This window comes from Ochotona curzoniae, unplaced genomic scaffold (genome assembly GCF_017591425.1).
Source record: "Ochotona curzoniae isolate NIBS_2020 unplaced genomic scaffold, NIBS_Ocur_1.0 contig_3520, whole genome shotgun sequence".
Lineage (NCBI taxonomy): Eukaryota > Metazoa > Chordata > Mammalia > Lagomorpha > Ochotonidae > Ochotona > Ochotona curzoniae.
The window spans coordinates 7,136,155-7,163,065 of NW_024465894.1; the positions used below are offsets into that span (position 1 = coordinate 7,136,155).

The 26,911-nt window shown below is 55.6% G+C and overlaps 1 protein-coding gene across 1 annotated transcript; it reads right to left on the reverse strand.

Moving 5' to 3' along the window:
- Positions 1-383: 383 nt before the first annotated feature.
- Positions 384-8,808, reverse strand: CCN5 (cellular communication network factor 5). Its single transcript, XM_040981089.1, has 4 exons — positions 8,752-8,808; positions 5,095-5,311; positions 2,138-2,392; positions 384-690 (listed from the first exon to the last, which is right to left on the reverse strand). Exons 1-4 carry the CDS (start codon positions 8,806-8,808, stop codon positions 470-472), a joined length of 750 nt encoding a protein of 249 aa, XP_040837023.1. The 3' UTR covers positions 384-469.
- Positions 8,809-26,911: the final 18,103 nt, after the last annotated feature.

Genomic DNA, 26,911 nt, shown 5'->3' on the forward strand with positions numbered 1-26,911 from the left:
CCACGCAGCGTGGCACGTGGGTCTCTGAGGGCGACTTTGCAAAACTTCAGGAAGGGAAGCAGGTGCTGCAGGAGACCCTAAGTTCCATTCACCTCCGCAGTGGTTTACTTCAATATACACCCCCACCAGCCAGCCAGGGTGTTGGTCCAGCCCAGCCCCATGTAGAGGCCTGGTCGTTAAGTTAAGTTATCAGCTGCCCCATGTCTGCCCAGTGGGGAAGCTGGTTAACGCAATCTGTCAGCTGAGAATGACCCAGAAGCCCAACGAGACCTTGGCCAATCTTTCTGGCTGAGTTGGGGGAGGGAGCCTTGGGGCCACACTCCTTGCTGTGTCTCAGCGTCCTGATGGAACAGATAGCTTGAGGCTGCTCTTGGCCTCCTGGCCCCGCATGGCAGACCCTCAGTGGACTGCTGCTGTCAGGGCCACCCGCTGGGGACAGTGAGCACCTCGTCTCCTCTCCCAGCTGGCTCTAGAAAGCACTGCCCAGTGGGCTGCGGCCCCTGGTTGGAGGGCAGGGTCCCAGCAGGCACAGGCGGCGTTCAGTCTCCAGTCGGCAGAAGCGATTCTGGTTGGACACCCGGCTGGCCATGCCCAGCCCACAGGTGGTCGAGCAGGGGCCCCAGGCTGTGCTCCATTCTGGGCATGCGACGCCAGGAGGCTGGGGAGCTGCAAGGCCAGAAAATTGGGGTCCTGGGGCTGGAGAGAGAGAATGGGGTCAGTTTTGTGAGGGCAGGGTTTTACAGCCCGATCCCTCTGCCTTGCAGCGGCCACAGCAGTCCTGTTGTTTAACCTCCCTGGACCTCAGTTTCTTCTGTGCATTTCCTCAGGGTCCACTGTTGGGATTGTGTTCATAATGGACACGAAGCGCCACACACAGAGCCTAGAGCCTGTGAGGCCTTATCGTTCAGTGACCATCAGGTGGCGCCAACCTCTTGTGCTAAAAATTCCCAAACCACAGTCTGGAACACCTTCTTTCTCCTGCCCCTCGGTATCCTGGTGGGGGACAAACCCATCACCGCTCCGTCCCTATGCAGGAAAGCATCATATTTGTGTGGAAATTGCACAAACACTTCCGGACCCTTTCCATCAGCTCCGGACTCTTTGTCATACCAAAATACAAAGTGAACTGCGGAACTTGCTGTTACACTGTGTCTTTTAGGGGGTGATGACAAAAAACAGTGCACACTTTTCAGTATTTCCACTCTTAAGGGGGATTGAGTCCTTGAGGGCAGAACCGGCAGTGGATGGCCGTGTGCGCACGTGTTCATGAGTGCCCTCGCCAGCACGTGCCACACACACAGGTGCCACATCCTTTGTAGGTACCGCGGTGCCCCCTGGGGAATGCTCCTTTCTGCCAGGCATCTGTATCAAACTCCATCACAAGTGTGACCCTGGCCGCCTGCCACGTAACCCTGCATCCAAGGCTCTGCTGGATGTGTCAGTGCTGATACCCTCCGCCGGTGGGTGCTCAGAGCATCCCTGCCTGACAGTGGAGGAACTGAGAGAAGTTAAGCAACTTGGTGCATACTTGCATGGCAAGGCCACCTGCGTGCACTTGATCCACTACACTCCCCTGCGTTCGTGTGGCTGCATCATTTGCAGAACCAATGCCTTCTTTCCAGTTGGCCCCCTACTTGTTTAAACCACATTCACAAATAATGAATGAAACTTAAAAAAAAAATCCACACACACATGCCTCTCCACCCATGCCAGGTGTGATGGGACCTCCCCCAGCCAGGCCCTAGTTCTGCCCACATCTGGGACACATGCCCCCATTCCTCGGGGTTCAGTGCTGGGTCCTTTGGAACAGCCCTTGGACTAAGCTATCTTGTTAATGGGCATGGCTACGTCGTAACCAGAGACCAGGATGGTGCGAGACACCTGCTGCTGTCAGCTGTGAGATTTTGGATGAAGCCTCTTGACCTCCCCCTCCTGGCTCTGCCACGGAGGTTTGATTTTAGTAATTGGGGTTTGACGTTAGGTATCAGAATTGTTGCCACTCTCAGCTTCTGAGGCTCGGAGACTCTCCCATCTCACTTGCACCCTCAGTCACAGCTCCTACCAGCCCCCTGCCACCTGGCCCCTCGCTCGGCAGCCTGTAACTCCCTACCCCACAGCCAGTCCTGCCAACACTCACCTTGCACTTGGAGGGGCTGGGTCCTCAGCCCGCCTCCCTGGTTGCACACCCACTCAGGGCAGCACTTGCCAGGTACCTCCACCCGCACGGGGTGGGGACAGTCCCAGCTGGGCAGCCGGATGTCCTCGCTACACAGTGGCACGCAGGTGAGGCCGCCATCTTCGCAGCGGCACAGGACCCTGCAGTGTGGCTGGAAGGTGTCTCCATCCTGGTACAGGCGGCCACCCACTTCACAGCTCCCGGCCTCCTCTTCGACTGCAAGGGGAGACCAGACCCCATTGGTGATCCTTTCCCCAGTCTGGCATGCCCCATCACAGAGATGACCCAGGCCAAGCCCTTACAGCATCTGAGCCATACCCAGGGCACCGGCACAGCAGCATGTATCACCCACCCTGTGGCCAGCCTGCCCTGGCACACTCCTGCTCCTGGCAGAGAGCCCAGCCCTGCTCTTTGTCAGCTGTGAATTTTAGCCCAGTGAGTTCACTTGCCTCAGTTTCCTCATCTGCAAAAATGGGCATATGTGCAAGGGTGCTTACTGCATCAAGTGGTATAGATGGGATGAAAGGGCAGGTGTAATGGGACCCTAGCCAGGCCCTAGCTCCTCTGCTCCGCTCATAAACACAGCGAGGATCTACTGGGAGAAGGAAAAATGTCTGGCATGAAGGAATGGTACATGGATTTCAAAATTATTGCATGAAAAAGTTCCCATGTGTCGCTCAGCGACTGCACCATGTGCACTGGCACCTGTTAACCTGCTGTGACTTGCTGGCCACCTGCTGCCTTGCGGACATCCCTGCCAGGTCAGTGCTTGACTGGTTGCCCGTAGGACTGTGGGTGAGTGAGTGACAACTTCCGAGTGGCCACGGTGACAGCAGCAGTCTGCACCCCAGGTCCCGTGGGACCATATGTCTTGCCAGCTGGTGATCTTTGCATCATCTCCCTCTGGCTGCCCTGACAAGAGTAGAGGAATGGGACATCATTTTTTTCTTTTTAAGCTTCAGCTACTTGCAAGCGACATGACCTTAGGCAGGCAATTTAAGCTTGGCCAGCGCCAGTTTACTCATTGGCAAGGTGGGGCAATGCCTTGGTGTAGGGGGTAAGCTGAACTGTATCTAAAAAGAAATAACTTCTACTAGCAAGGAACAGCCAATGCTAAGGTCCTGCGGTGGCCATGGCCTAAGCTTGTTTTCAAGAAATATCAAGGAGGACAGTATAGCCAGAGAAGTGTGGTCTGGGAGACCAAGACCCCAATCTGGAACTTGCTAAGGCTTTAAACATGAATCTCGCTCAGAGGGTTGTGGTCAAATGAGTGAAGGTAAGGAAGGTTTGTGGGCATAAACACCTCCAGAGCCCCAAGAACTCAGCCACGGTGGAGTCAGCTGGATCCCTGTAGGGATCCAGCCCCTAAGTTCAGCTTGAATCATTAAACATTCACCATGTTGCCACACTGGGGCTTGGCAGGTGCAGGAGGGACCAGGGACCTGGCAGGTGTTTTCAGTCCAACTTGCGATGGACTAAGACGAGCCCCTCACAGCACCAACAACAGCCATAGCTACTCTGTGCCAACCCTGCACAGATGCCCAGTGGGTCCTGGGTAGGGGGCCAAAGGTGCTGAAGTCAGGTTTGCTCCGGGTTTAGACCCCACTTGACAGTCTGAGCTGGAGTGGGGAGCAGGAAGAGAAGGGGAGTTGCTCAACTCGGTGTGCTTCCTTTGGCCGTTGGTACTCTAGGGGTGACACTGAAACCTCCTTTGTGGGTTAGAGGATTCACTGATCAAGTGTGCTGATGTTGGTGAGGCCTTTGCTGTGTGGCACACAGGAACTATGTGGAGAGCATGTGACGTGTAAGCTGCCAGTGCGTCTACACACGTGGCCGGGCTATCTGACTTAGCGCTGCTGTCTTTAGACACAGTTGGGCTACAACAGCCCCTGCAAATGTCCCCGTCTCCTTCATGCACCTGAGCGAGAAATCCCACAGCCAGGCTTTCTGTCCACAGCTCACTGGCTGCTCTCCGTTCTGTTGTTTACCAAGGGTCTTGCTGTAGTTGGAGTCCTTGCCAATGATGTGTGGGCCTCTCCCTCTCATTTTTATGGTGATAAAGAACTGTCTACGTGACTGATTTATTTAGGAAAGTCTGTTTTCCTCTTTTGGTTTCTTTACCAGTGACTCTCCTCTGGGGACCTCTAGCAATGTCTAGCAATGTCACAGCTGTGACAGAGAGGGTTACTGTTGACTTCCAGCCCAGAGGTTGGGACTTGGGGGTGCTGCTCCTGTCCCACCATGGGGACAGCCTTGACTGTCCCTGCATGAACAAAGTTGTAAAGCTCCGCTCAAAGTATCAGAGGATGCCAAGGCCTAAAGGACATTGAGAAAGGTCTCATGGTCAAGCTCACGGGCAAACCGCCAAGCCAGGGTTCAGACTAGAGCCCAGAGCCTCCCACTCAGGCAGGTGGCAGAGTGGAATGCTACTTAGACATGCTAGAACAAGGCCACACTGTGCAACATGGAGCATTGTGCTAATAGCCTCCAGCCTTAGTTTCCCCACTTGGAAAATGGTTCTGCAAGTACTGACCACGTTATGGGAAGGACCGTTTGGCTCGGGCCATGTGCTTGGCACTGTGCCTAACACTGATTTTGGCCTAAATCAGTGGCTGTACTTTCTTTTCCTCCAAAGTGTTGTCAGGATCCTGAAAAGATGAGAATGTCTGGTTTGGAAAATCCGGAGGGGCCTCTCAGGGGGAGGTGTTTGACAGCTGGCTTTGATTTGGCCAGGCGTGGGGTTAGGCCATGCAAGCGATGGGCCTGGGGTGCTGTGGGCCACCATGTCTGGATGAAAGGGGCAGTGGACCCAAAGGGAGGGTGAGAGGAGGCAAAGTGAGCAGGGCTGATTTCTGGGTCGGGACCCGTGGCCTGGACGGCCCCCACAAATTCTCCCTCAGTCCCGCAAACCTGCTTACAGAGGCACACAGCCCCCCGGCCACCAGGGCCTGTTCCAGGCTGGCAAACCAGGCCCTGGCTGGGGTCACAGACGTGGAGGTGGTCGCAGGACTCCCCCAGCCGCCGCGCACACACTCGGCAACAGCCACAGCCATCTGGTACCAGGGGCACTCCCGGCGGGCATCTGGGTGGTGGCCAGGGGCAGGTGCATGGTGTCTGACACAGCTGGGTTGACACCTGGAAAGACAGAAACCTTACTCAGTGTGGGCTTTCAGGGTGAGCCATGAGACCCTTCCAGGAAGCCACCCCTCTGCTGGGCAGGGAGTTGTGGGGTCTTGGCCTCTGAGTCACCACTGCCACCCTAAGAGGCAGTGTGGCATTGAGCTGCTGAGTCAGGACTCCAGGCCCGAGTTCTGGTCCCACTCCATCCTTTATCATCAGTCTTACACTTTGCAAAATGGGACAACAGTAGGACCTAACCCAGATACAAAGCCCTGAACATGTGGCCTGGCATGCAGCAAGTACCCTGTGCCTTCTGCACTGGTAAATATTACCACTCAGCACAGTGGAGGGCTTAGCTCCTGCTCGCTGGCAGCTCCCAGAAGGGTGAAAACAGCAAACCCTGGATGACAGCGGCAGATTCCCAGCCCGAGGCTGCTCCCCTGTGGATGCAAACAGCCTGAAAAGTTCCATGGCCACAGTTTTGGTCTTTGAAACAATGCATATGTTTTGCTAGCCCTGGTGCACATCAAGTCATCCAGGAGACTTGCTACTACTCAGCTCCCTGAGGTCCTCTCTGGCACTCACCAACTTAGACATCCCAAAGGCAGGACCCCCTGAACTCTGATAAGGAGAGAGACAGACAGACAGAGAAATATTTGCAACAGCCAGGGCCAGAAGCCCAGCATTCAGTCTAGGTCTCCTGCATGGAGGTCAGGGACCCAGCCCCTTGAGCCATCACCTGGTGTCTTCTGGAATGTGAGTTAGCTGAGTGCTAGAATCAGGATCCCAAGCCAAGCTAGGACTTGAACTGGAAACATCGATAGGGAAGGCAGGTGTCCAGTTGATGTCCTACGTGCTTCCAGCACTCCCGCTGCAGTCTAGTTTTATTCATCTACCCAGAGACTTTGGAAACCTGGCTTGACCTGGGTCTGGGCCCTTCCCCCTGCTGGGTCAGAGTGGGCCGACTGAGCTGCTGAGTAAGTCAGTGTCTGCTAGATGCAGAGCAGGGAGCAGTCCCCAAGTCCTGTGTCCCTCCACCCTGTCCCCCCCTCCAGCCCCAGTAAGAACCCAGGACACTGAGTGGGGGTGCACTTTAACTTTAGAGGAAAAGCCTAGTTGGGGAGCCCCACTCCCCGCCCTGCCCCTGCCAGCAGCAGTCACAGCACCAACCCGTGACCCATTTGTCCCTACTGGGCCAGGACAAGGAAATATCTGAAGGTAGGGAACAAGTGTTAGCATCACTTAGGATAGTCCTAGTGGACCCATCTCTCCCGGGTGTTAAGGGTGGGGAAAGGGTGGAATAAGAGGGTTTATCTAAAGCAGGGGAGACATGAAGTTCAGGAAGATGAAAGAATGAGTTTATTTCTCCTGTGAGGCCAAAATGGTCAAGGACTGTTTTGTCTCACCGCGGTGCCCACCACCTGCCCGGCTTCTCCAAACCCGCTTCCAGTTGCCTGCTGTTCCGACCATGACCAGCAGGGGCCGCGCCACAACCTGGCTGAGCAGCCCGTGGGGAGGTGGAATGAGACGAGGATTCTGATTGTCACCTTAACAAGCCCAGGGGTAACCCATACAGAGCTCATGTGAGATGACACCGGCTGAACTTTTGGGTCCCTCGGAGCCTCTGGCCAGAACTGCCTCTCAGCACTTCCCACCTGGAAGCAAGCCTTCCCCGTACACCCTGGGGGTTCCTCTGGCAGGTCCTGGCATCCAGGAAGAGCTGGGGATGACATATTCCATGACAGCTGACAGTCACCATGTGCACACCATGTGTGGGTACCTCCGTGCACAATCTCATTGGACTCTGCCATGAGGGGCTGCACCCCTGTGCCCACTGCGGCTCAAAGCAGCAAACAGCCTGGAAGAGCTAGACCTGGGATGAAATCCAAGTTCGTGTGAATTCACAGCCCCTACCCTACATCTGTGTCCTCCCCGCCTAGTCTCTCGGGAGCTCTGATGCCAGCTTAGCTGCTGCCTCAGTTTCCCCACTAACTCAGGAGTGGTAGTGATGCATCAGAGAGGGTATTTGGGCACAGCCAAGGAAGGATGTACCCTCTCTGTCTCTACTCCCTTCCTGGTCCTCCAGTCCGTATATTCAGGTTGTCCCTTGTGCCTTCCATCTGCCCGGAACCTTGCAGGGTTGTGTGGCAGGGGCGAAGTCTGCTGGGTAAGAGATGTAGCTTGGATCCCTGACTGCTCAGTGATGCAGACTTGGCACACACTGGCCCCTTGGTCAGGTGCCCTAGGAAACACCTGCCCATGAGAGATGATGGGGACTAAATCAGGTCACATCAGCGGCGTGTTCTGCCCCTTCTGCCTCCTGCCTCATCCCCATGGTCTGCCACACAGACTTGGAATTCCCAGGGCACGGTGGCGGCTTTGCCCATCCACAGTGACTGAGTCCCTGGGTGCCTTTGCAGGAAGTTGCCCTGGCTCCCTGGGGCTCACAGCAGCAGGAGGCTAGGGTGTCCTTTTTCTCTCATGGAGTCCCCAGTCTCATGGAGTCTGCCATGGTGTCCCTGGCACCACATCCTCGCTGTTCCCCTGGGAAAAGCAGCCTCAGACTGGGGAGTTGCAGGGGCCACAGCCTCCCCTGCATGGCTTCCTAGGTCCAGGGCAAGGGTGGGGCACGGGAGTGGGGAGAAGATCCTGCAGGGAGATCTTGGCTCCTGGGGGTCGGGGGAGACACCCTCACCGCACACACCTCCAGGCTGGTTCCAGCCTGCCCTTCACTATTGTTCCGATGTAGCTTTGCTGTGTGGCTATGGGTAAGTGGCTTACAGTCTCTGAGCCTTGCCTGGTCAAAAACTGGGGCTAATGATTTCTTCTGGAATTGTCTTGTTAGGCAAGGTCAATGTTACACAGTCCTTTGATAACTGTCCAGGCACTTGCCAGGGGATTAAGCCTTCCTTCCCATCCCTCCCCCCATCTCTGCCCCACCCCCAGAGGTTCCTGTCTGAGGGACCCACGACATTAATGCCCTTCTCAATTCTCATTCCAGTCCTGGCTCAGCCCTATCTCCAATGCCCCGCCCCCACCATTTGGAATGAGGCTGCCCACTGTGCCATGCGGGGCTGGCCATTAAGCTTCCCTATTGAAATGCACCGTGTTCCAGGGCCCTGGGCACAGCCTCTTCAGTAAATTTCCCCCATCTCTGCAAAGCCTTCAGCAGAGTTACATCCATCCAGCTGAAGACTCGGCGAAGGCTCAGAGAGGACAGGGGCTAGCCTGAGGTCACACAGCAGAGCTGGCAGGAGGCAGCTGGCTGGGAGCCAGGGAGGGGAGCCTGGCTCGGGCACAGGGACTGGGCTGCAGCCCACTGGGACCCTGTAGGAGTCCACTCAGTGGGGGCGGCGGGGGGAGGCGACAGGGACAAGGGACATCCTGGGCTGTGCTTTTCCACCCTTCTTCCCACCACACTGAAGGGGGCTAGGGGCATCTTAAGATCGCCTTACCTGTGAGAGCAGGCTGAGGAAGAAGGCCAGCAGGTGGGGCTGGGATGTACCCCGCATGTCGCGAGTCCCCCGTGGAGCCAGCTCTGAGCCTGGGAAGCAGAACCTGCAAGTGTTTATGTTCTGGCAGCTATGAGGTCACTCCCAGGCTCGCTCACTCATGCTCGCTCATTCTCCCACTCTCTCTCTCTCATACACACACACACACACACACACACACACACACACTGGCTTTTTGCATTCCTTACTCCTCTTTCTTGGGGTCCCGTTTATCTGACTGTGACACTGTGCAGACCACCAAGGACGGCCAGTGTGTGCATGTAGCCCGGACCAGTGCCAGACCAGGAGCCTGGAACAGGCTGTCAGGGGCCTCTTTAGCTCCCCCCAGCACAAGAGGGCCTTAGCATGGGGCAGCTGCCATAGCTGCTGCCACCCGGCCTCAAACCTCTGCCCACCTCCACCCCCGCAGGGCTACAGCAACCGGAAACAGCCAGCAAACACCCGCTTTGTGAGCTGACCCAAGGCTTCCCAAGCCCCCGGCCCAGACTCTGGGCAGCCTCCACCAGGCCTGTGGTTTCTGGCAGGGAGCATGGCAGCCACCCAGCAGTGGGTGTGACCCAGAGCAGCACTTCCCTGGGCAGCCTGCGCACTCTTGGCAGCAGGCACCTGCCTGCCTGCTTGTGGCCTATTCACTGATATCCTCCAGGGCACAAGCCACAGGAGGCTGGACCTACTGTGCGCTGGCACCTAATGAGCACTGCGGGAGGATCTGGTCAAATCAAGCTCATTATCTTGATCCAGCCCTCACCAATGCCTCCTCCTTGAGCATGAGCTGGAAACACAACCTTGGGGCTGGACTCACAGTGGGAGACCACAAGGGACAACCTGGTGGGCTTCCTGGGAATAGCAAGGAGAGCCCCCCTCCCCCGATTCAAACCAAGGGTGGGGTGGCTTCCTGAGGCAGGGTCGTTGCAGGGAGATGAGAACGCAGAGTGCAAGGGAGGTAAGGCGTTCTTACAGGAGCTGTGGGCAATGGGCGGATTCAATGTGGGATCCTCTCAAAATCACACCAGCTGGGTTGTGAGGCCATCTCCAATGGTATATGCCCTGCAGGTGGGCACGCCAGGGCGTGTGGCATTGGCCTGTGAGATCTGGCAGATGTCAGGGGTGTGTGCAGCTGGAGAAAGCTCTGGCCTTTCTGTACCCCTAACTGCAAAGTGGTGGAGCAGAATGCTGGAAAGTTCCAGAAAGGATGGGGAATGAGGCAGAAGAGGAACTTGATGAAGGGGCCAGACTCAGGCTGGAGGGAGGTACCCTCGTGGTTACAGTCCTGGGGCAGAGGAATGGAGATGCGAGGGCGCATGGCAGCGAGGGTGCTATATGAAATGAAATCCCTGCTTTTCACGTGTGAACTCAAATTTTGCACCAGCCGATCAAACCCATTATTTGCCCTGCTTCTGGCTGTTTGACTTTCCTGCATTTTACACATAAGGCAACACTCCAGACACTCACAAAGGGTGGCAACATTGAAATATCCGAATCACTGCCTTTGCCATTGCTCTGTATTTGTTGCTTATTGAAATCTGCTTTTTAAACACAGCAAGATGTAACACTACCAAAGCCTGGAACAGGCACCGTGCCCTGGGCAAGTTTGAAAGGCTCCAGACTACTGGGAATGTCCTTTGTCAGTGAATGCGTGTTCCTGAGTCCACATGTGTTAGTGTCACCATGTCCTGGAAGTTCTCCGTTAACTTCCGTGTAGACAATGCTTATTAAGGCATAAGCATCCAGATGTCCTCATTTGATGCTCACCCCACATATCTTATTATTATTCGACAGTTACAGCAACAGGTGTTTAGAACTTCAACCAATGAATGTCATCTTCAGGATTGAGTATTTTGCCACTATCATGGTTTAGTTTGACAGCACACGCTGATGATCAAAAATGCAAGCTGACTTCTCATCAATTTTGTCTAGAAGTTCACTGCCCCTTCTTCCAGCCTATGCCCAGGGAGGACCACACCCCCTTCCAGGACCCCACAGGCTGCTAGCAATAAAAGTGATCCGGTACTGTGTACCCAGAAAGCCAGCTCGCATGCCAAGTACTGGTTATAACAACTGGCATAACAAGTTTATTTATTGGAAAGGTGGAGTGACAGAGTGGAGAAAGTGGAGACAGCCAGTAGGCCACGCTGAAGTCAGGAATCATGAACCCTGGCCAGGTTTCCCACATTGGTCGCAGGATCCCAAGTCCCCGGGTGCATCAGCAGGAGGCTGGGCTGGCAGCATGACGCAGCCAGGCCTTGAGCTAGGCATCCTGAGATGCAAGATCCCAGGACAGCTCCACCTGCTAAATCACAAATGTCCATCCTAAGTTGGCATGTTTGATCCTTCCAGTACAGGCCATAAGTTTTTGAAAAGTGAGGCTCAGCTAGGTTAAGTCATTGTCTAAGGTCACACAGCTACACCCAGAAAAGTGCTTGCTCCACACTGGGGCTGCGTGGACAGCCTGAGAGCCATCCCCGTGCTAAGGCACTGACCAGGTCAGCAGCTACAAGCAAACTCTCACTCCAGGAGGCGTCCCCTACCCCTCCCCAAACTGTGCACTCTGCCCCGCAGGTCCCTGCAGTTCTGACCTCCATCTGGGGGAGGGGACAGCGTTCTCCCACTCCACTCCTTTCTGGGCTGAGCAGGAAGAGGCTGCAGCCAGCTCTGCTTCTAAGACAGGAAATCCATCTCTCTCCATTGCTGAGGATGGAAGCGAGCAGGTAGCGGATGCTCTGAGTGCCTCGTGGATAGTGCCAGCTGCTTATGGCTACTCTGGTTGCCACACTGCCTGCCTCGTTGGCCTCACAGAGACCTAAGCATCCAGGAACCCCTGTGGGCTCTAGCCTGGACCCCAGTTCACCCCAGGATTAGGCACAGCCTCGCTCTGCCTAGCTGGAAGGAGAGCCAAACTCAGATGCTCCTGATCAGGGGCAGGGGTTGTGCACGGCGGGATACACCCCTCTTGGGAACCCCGCATCCCATGTCAGGGTGTCTGTGTTTTGGTCTCACTCTTCTTCCCACCCAGCCTCCTGTTAAACACACGTGGGGACAGCAGATGACGGTGCAAGGTGCTTGAGCCCCTGCCATTCATGTGGGAAGCCTGTATGGAGTTCCTGGTTCCTGGCCTCAATCTGGCCTGGCCTTGGCTCTTGCAGCTTTCGATAAAGTGAATTTCGTCCAGCCTTCCTCTGTCCCAAGGGCTGCTTCTCCCTGGCCTCTTCCTGCCCCACACGTGCTCTGGCTTGGACGGGAGGTCGGTCAGCTCCTGGCCTTGAAGCCCCAGGTGCTTGGCATGGCTCCTCTGGGACTGCCATGGGACTTGAACAGCTTAACCCTTGGCCCCCAGCCCCAGCTGGCAAGGTTGAGCGGGCAGGGTCTGACACAGTTCACTCCCACCCCCCCGACCGAGAGAGGCAGAGGTGGAGCTTGTAGCTTGTGGCACCCACATGGGACTGCCTTGTCCCCAGTATATGCTGCCCTGAGAGCTGGGGCTTCTGGCCATGATGTGGACTTGTTTGCTGGGGGCGTGGGGGCGGGTTGTGCTGAGTGTGCAGTTGGTGAGGCATAGACAGATGCCTGCTGGGAGCTGGGGGATGTCACAGCAGGGCACAGGAAAGGCCTCAGAAGTGTCCCGAGGGGGATTAGTGATGGGCCTGGCAGGCTGGGGGTGGTGCTCTGAGCGTGGTCCGTTTGGGGCTGGCTGTACAATGGCTGCACGCGTGAGTAAGTGAATCAGAAGATTGGAGCTGTAATCCCAACTCCGTTGCTGTGCATCCTCGGGCTAGTGCCTGGGCCTTCCTGGTCTCAGTTTCCTTATCTTTAAAATGTGAGAGAGATGAATTCTGTATTTTGTGGGTTTCTAAAAATTTATTTATTTATTTATTTTGAAAGAGTTACAGAAGGAGGGAGAGACACAGATCTTCCACCTGCCGTTTTACTCCTCAGATGGCGGCAACAGCCAGTGCTGCGCCAGGCCAAAGCCAGTAGCCAGAAACTTCAACTGAGCATCTTAATGTGAGTGGCAGAGGCCCAAGTACTTGGGCCACCTTCCACTGCTTTTCTCAGGCCACTGGCATGGAGCTGGATTAGAAGTGGAATAGCTAGGACATGAACCAGGGCCCCAGCGGGATGCCAGCATTGCAGTTGGCATTATCCACTGCACCATAGTGCCAGCCCAGAACTCCGTATTTTCCAGGGTCTCTGAAAGAAGCAGTTCTGACCCGGTGGGTGAACCTTACTTATATCCTAGAGCCCCAGAATGGCCTAAATTCTCTGACATCTAATTAATTACCGAGTTCAGGAGTCCCACAAGCTGGAAATACTGGGTTGGGAGAGGTGGTGGGGGTGGTTTTGCTCATGACCAAGGGTGGGGAGGAAGTAGATAATGAGTCCTGCTCCATCATTCAGGAGACCCAAGGACCTCTCTCCCTCAGTCTGGGTCCCTGCAAGTCCGTCTGATCCGTCTACCCATCCGGCCACATCTGTCCCTTCTTTCATCTCCTTTTAAAAATTGTATTTTCATGTATTTTCATGAACGGCATAGAGGCAGCTGGAGAGCTTTCATCTCCTGGTTCATATCCCCAACAGCCACAGCAGTTAGGGCTGGACCGGGCCAAGGCCAGGAGCCCAGAACTCCAATCACATCCCACACATAGATAACAGGGACCACGTACGGAAGCCATCGCCTGCTGCCTTCATGGTGTACACTGGCAGGAAACTGGCTCAGGAGAGAGGAGATGGAGCATGAACCAGGCGCTCTGATGTGGGCTGTGGGATCCCAAACAGCATCGGAACCACCTGCCCCATCCATCCATCCTTTTATCTGTTCTTCTAGTACCATTTATGCAGCCATTCAATCAACACTGAATATAGTGGGTCATAGAGAATAGGGGGCTGGCTTTCTGGCATAGTCGGTTAAGCCTCTGCCTGCAACACTAGTATTTTGTATGGGCACTGGTTCACATCCCAGCTGCTCTACTTCCAATCCAGCTCTTTGCTAGTGGCCTAGAAAAGCAGCAGAAGATGGCCCAATTACTTGATCCCTGTTCTTACACGAGAGGCCCAGAAGAAGCTTCTGGCTCCTGGTTTCAGATCTGTCTGTTGCAACCATTTAGGGAGTAAACCAATGGATGGGAGATTTCTCCCTTTTTCTTCATAACTCTGCCTTTCAAATTAAAATAAATAAATCATTTTTAAAAAATAGAGAATGGAAAAATAGGCTTTGTCCATCCTGTGCTCACAGATTAGTGGGGGAGGAAATAGGAACATTATGAGAAGTGCCAGGTTCCGGGACCAAGGAGGTGGGACCCCTACTAGGCATGACAGGTGATGGAGGGGGTGACAAGAGTATGCACTCGCAGGTGGGACAGCCACAGAGGACCAGGAAGGGGCAGGCTGGCAGCGGCCTGGCCTCAGGGATGGACAGCGAGCTGGGTGGCTGGGGTCTGGAGGACAGGAGTGGGCAGAAATGCAGAGGTCCCAAGTGGGGCCTGAGGACGTTGTGACTCTGGGGGGAGTAGGGAGCAGGGCCTTGGGCAGCCTGGAGGCTGCAGGAGAACTGGACAGGTACTGGATCAGGTGTCAAACCCCGCTCCTTGTGTCCCCCCTCCCCTGTGGAACTTCAGGTCACTACCTTGCCTCTTGGGGCCTCAGTGTCCATCAGAGAAGGGACCAGCGGCCCTCTAAGCCTTCTGGGATTTTTCTAGCTCTGGGGTCACATGTGGTTGGCAAAATGGGAAGCCCATGTGAACATCTGGCGTGCCTGAACACGGAGTTAATTGTTGCCAGGCCCCGTGTGTGTGAGGGATGGCGGGGAGGGTGTTGGTCAGGGGGACTTGGTCAGAAGCCGCCCCCGGGGGCTCCCAGTCATGGGGCAACAGGATGTGCTGAAGATGAGTCACAGAGAGGCCCCGGCCCCAGCAGGGGGTGGGATGAGGGGGCAGTCCCTGCTTCTGGCCACCTCACAGCCCGAAGACTGACATGCCCTGTCCTGTGGGGTGGAGGACAAAGCACAGGCCCCCTGCACTGTCCCTGTCCCTCGGATGAGGCCGTGTGTCTGGTCCCAACTGCACCCCTCAGCTAGGTCACCTTGCCATTAGTCGGTGGTGTCCCAGGGGAAATAGGCAGACACTCCCATTCCCTCCCCCACCAGCAGAGCCAGGACTGGCACCCAGGCGCCTGACCCAAGAGTCCTTGTTGTCATTCCTCATGTTGATTGTCACTTGAGAGTGGCCCGAGGGCATCTGAAGGTCCTGCCTCAGATGGTCCCCAGCTAGGTCAGAGTTAGAGGAGGGACCAGGTCACAGACATGGATCTGTCACCTTCATGCTGTGTGGCCTGGGACCAGTCATGTCACCTCTCCGGGACTCAGCTTGGGCTGAGGGCCAGGAACCCCAGGGATGGTGATGTGCTCTGTATTCCTTCATCATTCACCTGTGCCCAGGACCCCCATTAAGAAGGGGTGGCCATGGTTGTTGAGAGTCCCCTTCTGGTTCAGGCTGCAGAAGCTGCTGCTGACCCCCACGCTCCCGGCAAGGGCCCAGGAGCAGGTTCCAGCTACACCCTGTCTCCCTGGCCTGTCCCTGCTGGAGATCCAGAACATTAGAAGCCACTTGCCCTAAACCTGCACCCTGGGCCAGGCAGGCACACGGGCTGGAGGGGGACATGGAGCAACTTCCAGCACCTGCAGAGGAAGGGGCTGTTGACTCCAAAGGGCCCAGGATCCCACCCCCAGCAACCGCAGCAGCCCCCGGGGGAAAACACTGGGTTCCTGGAAGCGCAGCCAGACTGAGGGGGTGGAAGTGGCCAAGGGTGTTGGAGGAGATCGTCCAGGGTCAGCCAAACCTCAGCCCTTCTCGGCCAGCAGCCCGCGGGTGACCACGTGGGCTTGGCTCGCTGTGGTGTTTACAGAAACACTGCCCCTGAGGTTGGCCCAGCTGCCTGGGGGCTGGGACCCCTGGGGCACCCCAGGCTCAAAGTGCCTGCTTGGCAGGCAGCTGGGGTCCCAGTTGCCCTCATAGTCTGCCTGGGAAGAGGACAGAATGATGGGTGGTGTGGGTAGGCGTCCTGGGGCAGCAGCCTGGACTGGGAGTGGGACCATCAGGCTTGTTCTGGACACCCCTGGGAAAGCACCCCCATTACTGGGGAGGCACGGAGCCTTGGCCTCCAGAAGTAGAAAGCCTGGGTTCAAATTCCAGCTATGTCCCTGGCTGGCTAGATAGGGAGACTTCAGAATACATGTACAAGGTGGCATGCAAAGATGCACGTATTTTAGCTCCATTAGTTGGATGTGAAAACTGAAGCTTCCTCCTGGGAGATACAGGAAGTAACTTTCTTTGATTTTGGACCCCAAGGAACTGCGTGTTGGCCTGGGGCTGCTAGGACTCCCCATGCAGGTCACTGACCTAGCAACTGGGGGAACTGCCTAGGGCCCCCCCTCCTCTGGCTGCCAGGCCTAGGGACAGGGGCCTGTAGTGTCCCCTGTCCCATCTCCCTCCCCACCAGTCAGGAGGTTAAGGCCACTCCACGTTGACTGACACATGCCTCCCCTGAGTCAGCAGGTGCGCTGCCTGGGTGGGGAACAGCTGCTGCCAAGGGGAACGCTCACTTGTCTTGGGCTTCCAGGCTTTTAATATGGAATGTTGCTGGGTTGGGATCTGAGACAATGGGACCCTTGCAGTCATAGATGGCCAAACCTGCATGGCCTTTGAATCCAGGATCACATGCCATGCAGGAATCGCCATACTCACCAGGTACCTTCTTCTCCCCTTTCTGAGCACCCTGCCAGCTTATGTTTCCCAGCCTGCTTTGTGGTGAGATGAGACCATGTGACTGAGTTCTGGCCAAGGGCATGTGAACAAAAAATGACGATGGCCTGTGGGAAGCCACTGAGCAACGGGCGTGACTGAGCTCAGTGGAAATGTACACCCTCCCTAAAGCCAACCAGGGGATTCAGAATGCTGGACCCGCACCTGTGACTTCATGGAGGCTCGGTTAATGGAGGTGGTGACTACTGCCCCACGTGGTCGCGCCAGCATCAAGACTGTGGAATGCAAAGGCCAAGGGCTCTTAGGCCAGAGACTTCACCTGCCCCCACGCCATCACCACTAGGCCCCATTCTGTCTGCTGCAGACCCCTCCAAGGCAGAGCTCTGGGTCTGGGGAGGCTGTGAGGACTGTAGTTCAAGGTTGATTCAGCAGATCCCCTGGCTGTGTGACTCTGCCCAAGAGCATCCCCTTCTCTGAGCCTGTGAACCAAGGCGCCCGAGACCCCTGTGACTCTGACGTTGCTGTCTCCTTTCTCGCAGTTCAGGCACTGACCCAAGGGCGCAGGGTCAAGCTGCTGCTCTGTGGAATCTGGGCTGTGCTGCCCAGAACGCCCCTGCTGGTGCCTGGAATTCCACCAGGAGTGCTGGGAGGGGGTGGTGACTCAGGCCTCTGGGAAGCCACTGGCCTTGTCCCAGCAAGTCACCAAAGTAACCAGCCCTGCTGGCCTTGCCATGCCGGGAGCCCTGGCACTGGGAGGATCACCAGGCTCCTGTAGGCAGTGCCCTGGAGCAAGGGAGGATCCGAGGAAAGCAGCTTGTTTGAAGCCACACAGCCAGTCAGTGGCCGAGGCCAGGGGCCCCCTGGGATCACGAGACTGCCCCTGACATGTGCCCACCCAACACTTATGCAAAACAGCTAAGCCACAGAAGACCCCTAGGGGCCTGCAGACACAGGGGCTGATGGGTTCTTTGCGTTCCATCACCACATTGGGATAACACAGCCTTAAAACAGGAGGAGGTTGGGCACTGGTATTATGGTTCAATTGGCTAATCCTCCACCTGCAAGAGGTGGCTTGCCATCTGTGCATCAGTTTATGTCCCATTGCTCCACTTTCCATCCAGCTCCCTACCTATAACCTGGGAAAGCAGCAGAGGATGGCCCAAGTCCTTGGAACCCTGCACCCGCGTGGGAGACCCCAAGGAGGCTCCTGGCTCTTGGCTTCAGATCAGCTCAACTCTGGCTGTTGTGGCCATTTGGGGAATGAACCAGTGGATGAAAGATCTTTATTTTTCCTTCTCTTTGTAAATTTGCATTTCTAATTAAAACAAGAACAGAACCAAAAAACTGAGTGGGCAGAGTCACCACAACAGTGTGTTGGCCCACCCCCAGGCACAGGGCCTCACCGTGGCACTGTCCACTTCCCAGGCACAGGGCTGGGGGAGCGACCGGGGTGTCTGTGGAATGGAAAGAGACTTGCAGTGGTGCAGGGTGCAAAGGTCCTGCAGCTGGACAAGGTGACGGTGGCACAGTCGCTGGAAGGTGCCCAGTGCCCCCAAGCACACATTTCCAGATGGGAAGATGGTGAATTTCCGGGATGGCTGCCCTATGGGGAGTATGGCCTGTCATAACCATTTCCAACACCTCTACCTCGACTCATCCTGGTTTGGAGAAGTCAGGATGGGTGAGGCTGTGCTTCGGAACCTCACCTTTCAACTTCCGGGGGGGAGGCACTTAACTGCTGCCCCGGCTGACACCCCTCTCCACCCACAGCTCTCCACCCACAGCCTGCTCTGTCTACGTCCAGCCCAGGATAAGACCCTGGAATCAGACACAGTCAGCCGGGACCAGCAGTGGGTGCTGAGGGTCAGCCAGTTGACCTCTCTGAGTCAATTTACTCGTCTAGGAAATGGGCACAACAGGAGAATGTAGCTCAAGGAGGAGACATTAAGGGGTGTGGCGCTGCTCAGCGTGGGCCGGGACCTGTTAGCGTCAGCCGCAGGTGTAGTGGAGGCAGGGGCAGATGCGGCAGCCTCGCAGGAGTGGGTGGGCTCCTGCCTCGTGCCAGCCAGTCGCACAGCTGCAGCCATCTCAGGAGAGACCCTTCCCACCCTCCCGCCCTCCTGCCCACCTCGCGTCACGGCTGGGGAATGGTGGGACAAGAGCCAGAGGCTGCAGAGACAGCCGTCTCACGCCTGGAATATTTTTCTCCCTTTTCTCCCCAAGAATCTGTTTTTAATCTCATGCTCTTTCTTTTTCCCCCCTTTGCAAAGGCCGCTTGCCAAGAAGCAAGCATGCAACTGTGCGTCACCCTCAGCCCAGCCAGCCCAGGCATCCCTGGGGGATGTCTGGAACTTGGTTCCAGCCTTCACACCTTAGCAGGCCCTAGACTGTCTGGCCCCCACCCCCCACCCTGCCCAGCCTGTGCCAGCGCTGGGCCCACCCTGGCAGCACAGCCTCTGCAGTCTCACTAGGTCTTAAATTCCAGCCTCTTCTAATTATTCAAGCACTTGGAGCGTAGAGATGGCATCTTCCGGTTCTCTGCCAAGCCTGAGACTTTTCATGACTTCAAAAAGTGTTTTGAACAATACCACATCAGTGGGAGATTATGATCATTCCTATTGCACCCATTTTCCGGATGAGTAAACAGAGATCATGTGGCATGGTGTTGGGGACTCCCTAGGTCCCAAAGCAGCCTTGGGCCACCCTGCCAGGCTGAGCCCACAGCAGGCCTGGGCAGAGTGGGCCTTGGCATGGAGGCTGGCACAGACTGGGCAAGTGCTTCTTGGCTGGACACACAGCATCCTCTGCTGGTGGGGCCAGGCCTTTGGGGAACCAGAGTCCCAAGGTGCCCCCACTCCTGCCGTGCTCCTGCCCCTTTGCCCCATGACTTGGCCCCGGCTCGCCAGCTCGGGTCTGGCTTGGGGATCTTTGTTCAGTAGAACATGGAGGATTCCCCAGTGAACGTTCTGAATCTTGTGGCCGCTCTTCTCTCCACGCCCTCTTTCTCACAGACAGTTCCAGGGGCATTTTAGAAGTCACAACATCTGGTTTGATGTGTTTGAACCTTCTCTGTTCACCCAGCTCTGGCCAGCTGCGGGGAAGTGGTGGGGACGACTCCTTCTGCTTTCTACCTCTGTCCTGCAGGGGCCCAGGACAGAGAGGGGAGAGGGAAGGTCCGCCTTCAGCTACCACCCTCCTAGCTGGCTGCCTGTTCTCATCACCCAACAAACATTTGAAACTGTCCTTTCTCTCCTGCAGTATTGCTGGGGGCTCCAGGGAGATGGCCCTCGTGCAGGCCACCCTTGACTGTCGGGGGACACCTTTTGTCTCTGGGCTTGGGGGAACCCACCTGCCAACACCAACTTCTAGGTGTTGTCATTCCTCTACCTCTCTGAAAAGCCCTGCAAGACAGGACCCAGCGTGGACCCCCTGCCAGCTTCACCCATCCGCATCCACCTCCCACCACCTGCAGGCAGGAGCGCCCTCTGCAGGCCAGTGCCTGAGAGCAGGTGTTCTCCCTGCAATAGCCCTGGCCCAGCCTGGGTATGGGTGATGTATCTTCCAGCCTTTTGCCATGATCAAGACTCTAATAGGTCATCCTGTACACACTTTATTGTGTCTGTTTTTGAGATTCGAATAGTGGGATTGCTGACTCAAAGTGTGTTTGGGCACTGCCTCCAGCAGTCCAACACTCTGTCATAACCCAGCTGAGTCTGCAGCGCTTTGGTTCGCCGTGTCTTCACAGCATGACCTCACACCTGAAGCCAGGGCCCAGCTGGTGGGACACCACCAAGAGTGGCCCCGACTTGCCTTTGAATGTGGTGGCTGAGTTCTGCCCTTGAAGAAGTGGACTCATCCCACACAGCTGCTGTGCATCTACCGTTGTGAACTTGGTCCACACTGCTCTGTGCCATTGTTCATTCTCATCCCAGCGCAGTGCTCTGGCGTCTGAATATGCCACCGTATGGGCACCAGTTTGAATCCTGGCTGCTCCTCTTCCAATCCGGTTCCAGCATCAGTAGCTGGAAGATCTCTGTCTCTCCTCTCTCTGTAAACTCAAAAAGTTTTTAAAATCTTTTTTTTTAAAGCAAAAGGAAACAGGTAGAATACATTGTACGAATTATCCAGTTCATTCTACCACGAACAGTATCCTTTCAGCATCATCAGTATCAAAGCTGTACAGACATTGTTTTACCACACTTCATGTAACAAAATCAGATTAAGCATTTGACACTCCCAAGCATATCTGAGCTAGGAGCAGCACCCAGCCACTGGTGAATACCTCCCGCCCTGGCCTGGTGAGATGGAGCCCAGCCCAGCCCAAGCCCCTCAGGGCTGCCACAAACATCCTTCCTCTTGGCCAGACTGCATTCCATGGGATGTAGTTTGAATCCCATCAACGGCAGACCAAGAGTCCCCTCGCCAGGCTGTGCTGGGGGGTGCCTGGGATGAAGGACCCAGGCTCAGGGGTCTCATCAGCTCAGAAGCTGAGCACCTGCACGCATTAAAGAGCCTGGGACTTGCTTTTCTGTGCCGCGTGTGCCCCCCCTGTGGGCAGAGTGGGGGCTGCTTTAACCCTCCCTGTACTGCTCCCCTGCCTTGCAGCCTGGGCCCCACCACAGCCTGGGGCTAAGTCAGTGGCTGCCTCCCTGGCCGGGATCAGCTAGGAGAGTCATGCTGGCCAGAGCCTGAGGACAGGGCTTGTCTTTGAGGCTACACTGCCCCCTGCTGACGAACCAGGAGAGGCAGCCGAGCAGCAGGAAGCCTGGGTTAGGGCTCTCCCAGTTCCTGCTGGATGGCCCTGGGGGAGAAGTCCTCCCTGTCTTGGCTCTCACCCACCAACCCCTCAGTCCACTCACTCCCAGAGTTGCTACAAAGACACTCACGTGATGAGGTGTGAAGGGGCTTGACCAAGAAGGCCCGGCACCGGAACAGATGCAGGGTACCTGGCAGATGGGGAGTGGGGTGGGGGTGGCCATTCAGACAGTTCCTGCTGGTTCTTGTGCAGCCGCCGCTGTCTAGCCCAGTGCCAGACCTCAGTCCTCTCTTCTGTGAAATGGCCACCTCGTTTTCCAGCAAGTGGCTCCAGTGTGCTGCAGTGCTGGGACCCCCACGGGTCTGACCCCCATCCTTAGCTGGGCCAAGAGTCTGCCTCTCCCCACACCCCACCCCGCATCAAGCTAGGAGCCCCCTAGACTGTTGAACAAATCCTCAACTCCCACTGAGGTGTCTCAACTTTCCCCTGCAGGGTGCCTGTAGACACCCTGGCTTCTCCCTGAGGACCTGGGGGAGGGCCCCCAGCACCCCAGAGCACCAGCTGTCACACTCAAACCCTTCCTTGGCTGGCAGGAAACCTTCCCCAGCTCCTCACTGCCTGCAAGGGAGCCCAGAACCTGACCCCATTGTTCAAGGTCACTGCTGGTCTAAGCTTGGTCTGTTTGTCTGTGAACAGGACCCTGAGACCGCGGGAGAGACTCTCTAAAATCCTTTCCTCTCTTCACATTTGAATCACATGATACTTCACTCATGCCTGGATCCATCATTCATTCATCTGACACACTTTATCAAGCAAAACGTTGATTTAACGTGTGTCACTACTTTGTCAAGAGTTGGGCACTGGCGTGGGAAGACGCAGGGTCGGACTCAGCTACGGCTGGGATGCCTTAGCTTTGCAACTCTGCATCAAACACAGCCTGTGAACGCAGGCACCTCCAGGCTGGGCGAGGGAGCAGGGCAAAGGCACCCATGGAACCATCCCAAAGAGCCCCCTACCCTGTGGGAAACCTGTGTCTGTCCAACCCTGCAAGGACATCTGCTGGTGCACGAAGCTGTTCTTGAAGGTGGTCTTCCTCCTCCGAACTCCAAGGATTTGACCTCTGGTTCTGCGGCCCACCAGCTGTGTGACCTTGGGAAGGGCTTCCCCACGTCTGCAGCTGGAGGGAGCTGGGATCCCGTTGACCAGCCGCAGCTGCTGCCGGCGAGAGCCCGAAGTTTGCTCTCCTGTCCACTAGAGGGCACCAACACCCCAAACCAGACCTACCCGGCTCTGCGCAGCCCAGGACCTGTCCCCTGGGCTGCAGGGATAGCGGGAAGGGACTCCCAGACCAGCCAAGAATGTAGTTAAATGTCCTGGCTGCCTGTAGAGGAGGTTGGCTGCCGCAGGCCCAGCAGGGATCCCCAAACTCCAAGCTCCCAATGATGGAAAGGCACCCCCATCTCCATTCCCAAAGCCCCCATGTCCTATCCAGGCTGCAACGCACCATCCAGGACAATATGGGCAAAAGAGCTGTGGTACTTGCAACCAGCTTCTGGCATTTCTCTCTGTGTGACCTTGGGTAGGTGTCTTGACCTCTCTGAGTTGCCCTTTTCCTTTCCTACACAACAGGAACAGCTTGCAAAGAAACACTGCTCGCTATGCCTGGGGGCCAGCTGTGCCTACCTGTGGAGCTGCCAGTCAGCTATAGTGTAATGAAATGTTTCCTGCCGATGGCAACTGTCGGGAATGTATTCATTGCAACACTTCACTGTATGCCCCTCTGAGGGCAGCCCCGGGCTGAGGTAATGAGATGGACAGAAATGAAGCAGGTGGCGTGTTAGGGTTGGGGCGCTCTGCAGCATCCGCTGCCTCAGCACCGCTCTGCTCAAGATTTCTGTGCTGTTGTTGGATTGACTTCCCAGGGGCAGAAAGGGAAGAAGGAAGGGACACTGTGTGAGTTCCCACTGAGTGCCAGGTGTTTGCATCCCTCCCTGACGTCTGTGGCCTCCATGCAAGGCCAGGGTCACAGCTGTGTACTTTATCACCACATTTGCAGTGCCTGGCGTGCGATGGACCAACGGCAGTGAAGTCAGCCCTCGCCCCCAGCCTCCCGTGGAAGGCTGCACAGAATAGCTCCACATCAGATGCTAGTGTGCTGGTCAGAGGATGTTTTGGGCAAAGTTTACAAATCACATCAAAGGGTGAAGGTGGTGATGTGACTTGCTCGTTGTCATCCAGCTGGCAGGACGCAGGGCTGGAGCTGGGGGGCTTTGGGTCCTAAGGAAATGGTCTCTAGTCACTGCCTGACCCTCCCCATCTAGCATCATGAGAAATAGCAGCATTATAGCTTCAGATGCAGGCAGCATGTCCCTAACCAGGGACCTGCTCCCTCCGCATGGGACGAACTATTTCCAGCCCAAGCGTTGCTTAGCCGCTAAGCCCCTATGTGGGGACTTGCTGGGTGGGTCTCTAGGACAAGGCCATCACTGCCCATTGATCCGAGGCCACTTCCCCATGTCCCTCCCAGTCCTGTATGCACCTGCTGGCAAAGTGCAGGACAAGGCCCTGCCTGATCTCAGGCAGATAGGCGTCCAAAACTGTGGGCTCTGTGCACCCGGAGAGATGCCTGTGTGTGGATTCGTCCCCCGCACACCCTCATGCTTGGGAGCACACACGTGTGTCTGGGAATGCGGTCTCACGTGCCCCCACAGACGCAGCTATGGATCTGTAGCGTGTGTGTAAACATGCATTCACTCTACCCAGTCATGGGTAGTGTGGGAGCACAGACCCTTTGCCTGGCCTTGCTTTTCCTGTCTATCAACTGGCAATACGGACAGTGCGGTAAACGCTGTAGCGTAAGCTCCTAGGAACCTCTCGGGAGCCTGGTGCAGACTTTGCAAGCTAAGACCTTGCCGCTCCCGGGGGACAGCTTGCTTCAGATCCAGGCTCCTAGCTTCCATTTGGCTCAATGCAGGCTGTTGTAGCATCTCTGGAGGAAACCAGGGAATAGGAAGGTGGATTGTCTGTCTCTGCCTTGCAAATAAAATACACAAGCAAAATATGTGAATCAGTTGAGGACGGCCCAAAAGCCTTGGGACCTTGCACTGGCGCGGGAGACCTGGAAGAGGTTCCGAGCTCCTGGCTTCAGACCAGCTCAGCTCCGGCCATTGTGGCTGCTTGGGGAGTGAATCATCGGATAGATCTTCCTCTCTGTATATCTGCCATTCCCATAAAAATAAATAAATCTTTTTTAGAAAAACATTTAGACATTTTAACAAGCCAGCAGATTTTAGCAATGATGATTGAACTGTTGGTTCATCCTTTTATTCCCTTGCCACATTTCACGTGGGATCATCCCTCTTTATAATTGTTAGAGATAATCAAAAAAGCAGGAGGGACCCCAGGCCTCCGAAACAGGGAGAGAATTCATTCGCATGAAGAGCCGTGTTAGGCAATGTTGTATAGTAGTAAGGGGCATCTTTCTCCATCTATCAATCCTTCCTTCATTCCTTCCTATCTTTTTTGGGGTGTGTGATTGTGTGTGTTGTGTTTTTAGATTATTTATTTTTATTGGAAAGGCAGATCCAATTTTATGGAGAGAAGGAGAGACAGAAGAAGGAGAAGACAGTGGCTTCCAGCCACTGGTTCACTCCCCCAAGCAGCCACAATGGCCAGAGCTGAGCTGGTCCGAAGCCAGGAGCTCAGAGTCTTTTCCAGGTCTTCCGTGCGGGTGCAGGGTCCCAAGGCTTTGGGCCATTCTCTACTGCTTTCCCAGGCCATAAGTCTGGAACTGGATGGGAAATAAAGTACCTGAGACATGAACCAGCACCCATATGGGATGCTGGTGCTTATAAGGGGAGGATTTAGCTACTGAGCCATTGCGCTGGGCCCATGGAGCTCAATCTTGATTTTCTACATGGGTGGCAGGGACCCAACTCCTTGAGCCATCCCTTGCTGCCCACCCGTCCTCCCCACCCCCAGGAAACTGCAATCAGAAGCAGAGCCAAGGGCTCCAATATGGGATGTGGTTGTCCCAAACTTTCCTGCTGCACCAAGCACCCACCCCAGCCCCACATTCTAGGTGAAGAACTCCTGTTGTCTCCTTGGCAGGTGCACTAGGCTAACTGTATGGACGAGGTGGATGGGACACGTGGGGCCCAGGTCCCAGCTCCTCCCTTCTCTGCCCATTATCTGGCCTGGGCAGCCAGAGCTTATGGCCAGAGTGCTTTATCTCTCTCTCAAGCCTCTCCCCCAATTCAGGCCTCTCACGGAGAAGCCTAGCCTCTGGCTGTCCCAAGGCCCTGGGATGTGTTTGGAGGCCAGCCAGTCAGCTCCTCCTCCCTGCCAGCGGGAAGCCCCTGAGACTTCCCAAGTAAGGAACAAGGGCTGCTGAGACTCGGGGAGAGAAAAAGAGCGGACTTTGGGCAAATTCCAGATTGCAGCTGGAGGGGCTAGTAGTGTGTGGAGGGAAAGGAGGACAAAACATGATTTAGGATGAGGAGGGAGGGGTGACATGGCACCCAAGAGAATGGTTTGGGGTATGGGAGAAAGTGAACTGTGACCCCTTTTGCATGTAGAAGAGAGGGTCCAATTCCTGACCTCTCCGGGTTCACGAGGATGTCAGTCCACACGTGACCCTGTGGCCCCTAAGGCATGCACTGAGGGACCAGCATGTCACAGATGAAGACAGAAAGCAAGCAACAACAGGAGACACATCCCCAGGGGACACAGGATTGCCAGCTCCGGGGCCCCTCCCCCACACGCAGCTTTTCTTGTTCTTGGCACCCTGTGTGCGACTTGATCTGTAACTCTTGATTTGGGACTTCTGTTTTTTCTACTGAGCAACAAGTTGGCGGACCAAGGCAAGCAGCCTCCCCTCCCCCCTCCCCCAGCACACTCTATCAACATGCCTAATAACACATACTGACACCTGTGCATCAAAAGTTAGGGCCAAGGCCCAGCATGGTGGCCTAGCAGCCAAAGTCCTCACCTTGCACGAGCCAGGATCCCCTATGGACACCGGTTCTAATCCTGGCAGCCCCGCTTCCCATCCAGCTCCTTGCTTGTGGTCTGGGAAAGCAGTAGAGAATGACCCAACCCCTTGGGACCCTGTACCCACGTGGGAGATCCTGAAGGAGGCTTCTGGCTCTTGACTTTGGATCAGCTCAGCTCTGGCCATTGCAGCCTCCTGGGGAGTGAATCATCAGACATAAGATCTTCCTCTCTGTATCTCTTTTCTGCCTATCTGACTTTCCAATAAAAATTTTTAAAAATCTTAAAAAAAAAAAAAAAAAACTTAAAGGTGTTCATCATAACATTGTTTCAAACAGTGAAAACCAGGAAGGAAATGAGATGTGCAGTACTGGGCCTCGGTTACAATGTAACAGAACCTACAAGGCAGCCTTAAAAATTCTCTAGTAAAAATGTTTCCCAACTTGGAGGGATATTTATAGTAAGTGAGAGAGGCAGCAGTGCTGTGTGCTGCCTGGCCAGCCCCCGCTCTCTTCCTTTGATTGCCCCACATGAAAGCCCCTGTGCTTCCAGAAGTCTACCTGCCCAGCCCCTCCTTGCCACCCTGGCTGGCTCACTGTCT

Coding starts and splice junctions, on each gene's coding strand:
- CCN5 (XM_040981089.1), bottom strand. CDS start 8,808: ATGCGGGGTACATCCCAGCCCCACCTGCTGGCCTTCTTCCTCAGCCTG. Junction 2,393..5,094: donor CCGGGGGGCTGTGTGCCTCT/GTAAGCAGGTTT, acceptor CTCCCCTTGCAG/TCGAAGAGGAGGCCGGGAGC. Junction 691..2,137: donor CCAGCCCCTCCAAGTGCAAG/GTGAGTGTTGGC, acceptor CTCCAGCCCCAG/GACCCCAATTTTCTGGCCTT.